Source organism: Momordica charantia (genome assembly GCF_013281855.1).
Source record: "Momordica charantia cultivar OHB3-1 chromosome 6 unlocalized genomic scaffold, Mcharantia_2.0 BLBB01000006.1, whole genome shotgun sequence".
Taxonomy (NCBI): Eukaryota; Viridiplantae; Streptophyta; class Magnoliopsida; order Cucurbitales; family Cucurbitaceae; genus Momordica; species Momordica charantia.
Window position 1 is genome coordinate 9,782,804 of NW_028275164.1, and position 6,359 is coordinate 9,789,162.

The following is a 6,359-nucleotide window of genomic DNA, read 5'->3' on the forward strand; positions in this document are numbered from 1 at the left end:
ACTTCTACCACGGTAAATCTGAACACATATAGTTCAACTAATTAAGACATATATGTTTCAAATATTTACCTCATGTATCGTTGAATTAAAAAAACTTCTTCGATCTATATATAAAAGATTAAAAATAAATTAACCAATCTCATAAGATCTTGGGGATGACATTATGACAAAGACTTGCAGGAACTTGTGATATCATCTACCCACAAGGTTTTGTGTCTGAGTTCTGAACTGATTACAGTGTTACGCCGGAATGAGTTCTTTGGTAAAAAAAAAGAGAACAGTCACATGGAACAATAGCCTAAATAATTCGTTGGACTTGAGGCACAAGATTCTTAGAGAGAGAAAGAGAGAGAAGAAAAAGGAAAAAAGGGAGAAGAGGAGGAGGAGAGAGAATAGTGGGCGAAGACATTAATGACTGCAGATACTGTACAGAAAACAAAAGCACTTTCTAGAGAAGCTCCCAAATCCAACACCAATGCCTCACATCTCTCTCTCTCTCTCTAACAAACTTTTAACAACAAAGAAAAAAACATCCTTATATTTCCCTCAGGATCTATATGTTTCTGTCAGTTCACCAAGTAGCCCATATATTACATCTCCCACATAATTCAGTACACCCAATTACTAATTAGGGTTTTTTCTCCTTCCGCCGGAGAGATTCTCCACCACCAGCTGTGGCTGCCGCACGCCGAGTCCCCTCCGATTCCGGTGCCTTCGCCGACTGGGTGGCTCCTCCCTCCGCCCGCGCCGATGAACTCTCCCTCGGTTTCAACTCCACTGGCAGCCTTTCGACTGCCAAGATGTGGCCCTCTTCCTCTTCCTCCTCCTCTCCCAGACCCATTACATCTGGCTATGCCAACGCAGCCGCGCCAGATATGATGGGTCTGATGGCCTCAGGCTTAGGTGTCGGAGTTGGTATTGGTGTTGGTGTTTTACCTCTCCTCACGAGCCTTGCGCCGTCCAATATCGGAATGGAGGAAGCCAATCTCATGATCAGCCGCGGCAGCAACGGCGGAGGCGGGATCCAGTTTCATGGGAACAATATTGATGGGTTTGGTTTTCCGTCTGGTGGGTCGTGTTGGGGATGTGAACAGTGTCCGACGGATCGAACCGAAAACATTTCTATTGGTATGAGATCTTCAAATTTTGGCATGGGAACGTGTCATGACTGCGGGAACCAAGCGAAGAAAGATTGTAGCCACCGCCGGTGCCGGAGCTGCTGCAAGAGCCGGGGATTCGACTGTGCCACTCATGTGAAGAGCACGTGGGTTCCCGCGGCACGGCGGAGAGAACGGCAGATGCTGACTGCCACCGCCACCGCCGGGACATCATCTGGATCCACCTCCGGCGACAAGAAGCCAAGGCTCATTGCTTCACAGACCACCACAAATTCACACACTTCCACTTCCAACACTCCATCACGAAGCTTCGACAATTCCTCAGGTGAAAATCAATATGAAACTCCCTCACTGCAAAAATCACCCCATTATTGGTTTTTTTTTTCTTTCTTTTTTTCCTTTAACTTTCCGGTTCTTCAATTTTCTTTTACTCAAAACTTTTAAATCATAATATTTTGATTCTACACTTTCGATATTTCTAATTTCATCTGTGAAGTTAAAAAAAATTAGTACTCGTCTCAACAAATTTATGTAGCTTCAATATTGGAAGTTTTTCTTTTAATTTTCCTCCTAAATTCTTTATAATCGAAATAATATATACATATATATTAGAAGTTAGAATTTACCCTTTCAATATAACATTTTACTTTATCACTCTTTAAGTACGAAATGAAGATAAAAGAGTAAAAATGATTATCTTTTTTATAGTTTAGAATCTCAAAATAAGAGCTAAAAGATCAAAATTGAGTCCAAAAGAACAATAGAAAAATCTCCAAAATCCAAAACTAAAATAGAAAAATCTATAAACTTCAAACTATCATTGAAACGTTTACTATTTTTATGGGAAGGAAACCCTTTTGGGGGCTGTTTTGTTAATTAACTTCAAACGGCAATGCAGCTGCAGATATGAGTTGTAAGAAGGCAAAGCTGCCGGATCAAGTTCGAGCCCCGGCGGTCTTCAAGTGCGTTCGGGTGACTGCGGTGGAGGGCGGTGGTGGCGGCGGGAATGAATACGCGTATCAAGCCGTCGTGAGGATCGGCGGGCATGTGTTTAAAGGATATCTATATGATCACGGTGTGGAAGCTAGAGATGGGTTTCCGATGTTTTCCGATTTGCATCTCGGAGGAGGCGGAGACGGTGGTTCGACGTCGTCACCGGCAGTTGATCCCACCGATGTTTATGTGAGTTCCGGTGGTGGCGGACTGGCCGGAGGTTCCAGCTATGGTAATCCAATAAATTGAGTTATTTTTCTCATGTTGGGCTTAGGGATCCATATTGTTGAACATATTCACTGTTGGGTTATAGCTTTTGAATTTGTTTAGTGGGAAAATAAGAATTTAGGCGCCCCTACTTATGGTTTATTTTTATTTGTATACTTATATTGCATTTAATAAAGGGTAGATTGGAAGTTTAAATTTCATTTTAGTCCCTAATATTTTCTTTAAAAGTTTAATATGATATGATCTCTAATGTTTAAGCATTAATGTAGGTATCTATTTAGTTCTAGAACTTTAAAAAATTAATGAGCTGGTTCTTAGTGTTAATTTGCCCGTAATATTCGTCACTAAATTAGTACTACATGATTTTGTTACATGTTTTGTCCATATGTTAATGTACACATATATAGATGTCCGAGCTAGTTTATTAGCATTTCTACTAATCTCACGGAAAACCATCTAATCGTACTACATTTGATTGTAAAAAAAATACGTATGATATTAAATACTAGGTAGGTCATAGGATTTAAACTTATTCCCTCTAAAATCTTTTTGAATTTCCTTAGTTTCTTCAGACCAATGAGTCAACCCACTATGATTTTAATATACATATATATATTCGAAGACATTTCATCTATATCCACTATACAGTCGGTGATAAATTAATAACAACAACTGAACCAAAGCGATTATAGCTTAATGGTAATTGGCATATATATTTTAAAAATTTCATTATGAAAATGAGATTCAGTAAAAATGAACCAATGGGAATGTAGGTACTTTTTTTTTTTTGAAGAAAACGAATTTGACCCTTAGATTTGATTATGTTTTTCAAATAAAATTTCCACTCTCCTCTTTCTTTCTTTTAATTAAACTATTGGGTGCTGATGTTGTTTACAACATTTCTAGCTTTGATTTGAATTATTGAAATTAATCGATCTGATTTTTTAAAAAGCATGAATCCAACTAATTAAGGTATATTTTGTACTTAAAAATATAAATATTTATGGATCAATACCTATCTTTTACTAACCGGCATAAAATTTTTACGAATGGGGGAAAAGTACATAAAAAAATATATATTTTTATATTATTTATTAATCTAAAAGACCACCAATTTTATTGGTGGTCAGGATGGATGGGGGACAGATGATACTTAGTATTGTTGTTTTGCTATTTTGACAGTTCTCTTTTGATCATTCTAAAATACTGAGAAAAAATTCATTCATACACTGAAATTAAGTCAATGCTTAGACCTTAAATTTTATCAAATTAGATCTAAATTTGAATAAGTGATTAAATTAATTTTTCTTTTTACTAATAATAACAAAAATTAAAAAGACAGATTTCTCGGTGTAACCCATCTCCGATCGGGGAATCCCTGCCCCATTTCCGTCCCCAAAATTTCTATGAGACGGGATGGGAATGTGGGAAAAAATCCTGAATGGGGCGGGGATGGGGATGGCCCCGGCCCCGCCCCGTTGCCATCTTATAAGTGCATGCTTTTTAGCTAAAGTTCGTTAGGGGTACTTTATGCTGCGGATAGTTTATGATAACTTTCATAATTGGGTTCTGGACAATTATGTGGCTTTATTTTTAGTATTTTGTTAGGTGAATTTTATTTTTATTTTTTAAAAAAAAGTCAGGATAATTTTAACATGAAGAGAATAAATATGTCATTTACTGCTGAACTATTTTCATGTCCACAAATTTTTACGTAATTTATTTATCAGCGTTCATGAATATTTTTTTAGTTTTTGTATTGATGAGATATTAATTTTACCACTCATTTAATTGATTTTTTTTTTGCCAACATGAGCATAGTTGAGCGATTAAATCGTTCATTTCTCTTATCAGAATTCAAATCCCATCCAGTAAAAGTTTATTTATTTCATCCCATAGATCAAGAGTCTACCAAAATAATCCAAGTCGAGACCCAAGAATAAATGGTGCACTAAAGACTTCTTAGCTACTCTGTCAATAATTTTGACATCCTCCTCATCTAGCCCATCGACTATACTAACATTGACGTAGATGTCAATTTTAATTGAAAAAGTATCAATGACCCGTTTGTAACGTTCTCGTTTATTGCTTATGTTTCCTCGTTTTTAATAATAATAAAAAAAATTACATGCACGTACAACACCATGGATTCAACAATGATAAAACAATATTTTTATTTATATTTTAGAACAAATTAGAAACGAGAACAAGAAACACGAAACTCGTTTTTTTTTCCAAAATCTAAATACAATTTTGAGATTGTTTCTAAAAAATAAGGAAAAATATAAATAATTGTCAAATGCTAAATTTCTTAATAAAATTCGAAACGAGAAGATTACTATTCTTCTAAAAGGCATCAAACATGGTTGGAATGACTCTCATTCACAAACATTCTTCTAGCTCATTGTCTGAGCTGAGCAATACAATGACCAGTACGAAACCCCAAAACTTCATGGTAGGTAATACCACAAGGCCCAATACTCTTGTCATCGTCATAGAACAACATTCTCCTTCAGCTACAATAAAGTTCTCAGCTAGTCACAAATTGAAAAAAAATAAATAAATAAAAGATATAACTTATATAAAGCTTAGGATTCTTTTTTAACGATATTAATGAAGTTTATAAAGTTAACATTGATAAAAATAAAATAAAACATTTTTCATTTTTAAAAATTCATTGCCCTCCTAAAAATTATAATTTTAAATTCCATTTGTCGAAATATGTTGGTGCAACCCTTAAAAGATGATTTGCAAATTTGAGCACTAAAATTAATTTGGATACTTTGTCTAGCTAAGCCCAATCTAATCGTATACAACTCTTAAAAGAGAATTTTCTGAAAATCAGGAGTTGGGAAATTGTTGAACTAATTAATTAAAAACAAATAGAAGCAATATTTTGTTGTTTTCTCAAGTAGTTGTTCAATTATGAATATTAATTATTATTATTTTTCAACTATATTTTGATTTAAGTAGATGTATTATATTTTAAAATAAATCTGTAGGATGAGCCAATGAAAACAAAATAACAAAAATATATATCTTTTAAAGATTATTTTTTTTTTTCAGTTCAAAAATTACAAGAGTAGAAAATTGAACCACTGGCCTTAGAGATGATAATAGATATATTTATATCCACTTGAGTTATGTTCGTATTGACTTCTAAAAATTGATTAGATTACTGCAACTTTTATAAACTTTAATTTCAAATACATATCTATGCTTTTAAAAAATCTACTACTATCCTTTGCTTTTGATTAAAACTTTACCCAAACACCTCTTTTAGGAATAACACAAATAAAAAACATTAAGTTATATGCATTTGCACTTTGAAACGAGCTACAGAAATAATCTAAAGGAATATTATACCATTTTTTCTCCAAAACTAACCAGCTCCAACCAAAAACAATACTTTAAAACGTTTTATATACCACCAAATTATTGAAACAAAATCTCTTATATCTAGAAACTCATTTTAAATATCCACAAACATATAAAAATTAGCAATTAGATAAATTTGTATTACTTTTATAGTGATGAGAATATATAATTAAAGGATAAAAGATTGTCAAAACAAGTATAGCTAAGCATGTAATTAGCACATATTTCCAATTAAGAGGCTATGAATTTAAACCCTACCCCTACTCTGCCTGTTGTACTAAAAAAGATGAAATTAAATCAAGGTTAAAATATATATAGAACTTAATTAATTATATAATGTAATTCAACCTAAAAAGACTTATCCCTACAAAACAATTTTTCGACCAAATAAATAAACAAGCAAACAAAAAATTGTCATATGTGCCGACAAAATATGGGTGCTTGTATATTACTCTAAGTTTTCATAAAAAAAAAAAAGTTGTAATGTCACAATCACAAGTTGCCCAACAAAATAGAGAGAAAACCAAACCCCAAACAAAAGACAAAGATTATTACCAAAAAATAAAAATAAAAATAAAAACTTTCAGCCCACAATAATACATACTTGGAGAAATATATGCAAAATCTCATGAATAAAAACAA

The 6,359-nt window shown here is 33.5% G+C and overlaps 1 protein-coding gene across 1 annotated transcript; it reads left to right on the top strand.

Annotated features, from left to right (window-relative positions):
• Positions 1–342: 342 nt before the first annotated feature.
• Positions 343–2,539, top strand: LOC111020780 (protein LATERAL ROOT PRIMORDIUM 1). The gene is made up of 2 exons (XM_088124888.1): positions 343–1,443; positions 2,017–2,539. The coding sequence occupies exons 1-2, from the start codon at positions 801–803 to the stop codon at positions 2,358–2,360; spliced, it is 987 nt and encodes a 328-aa protein (XP_087981014.1). The 5' UTR covers positions 343–800; the 3' UTR covers positions 2,361–2,539.
• The last annotated feature ends 3,820 nt before the right edge of the window (positions 2,540–6,359 follow it).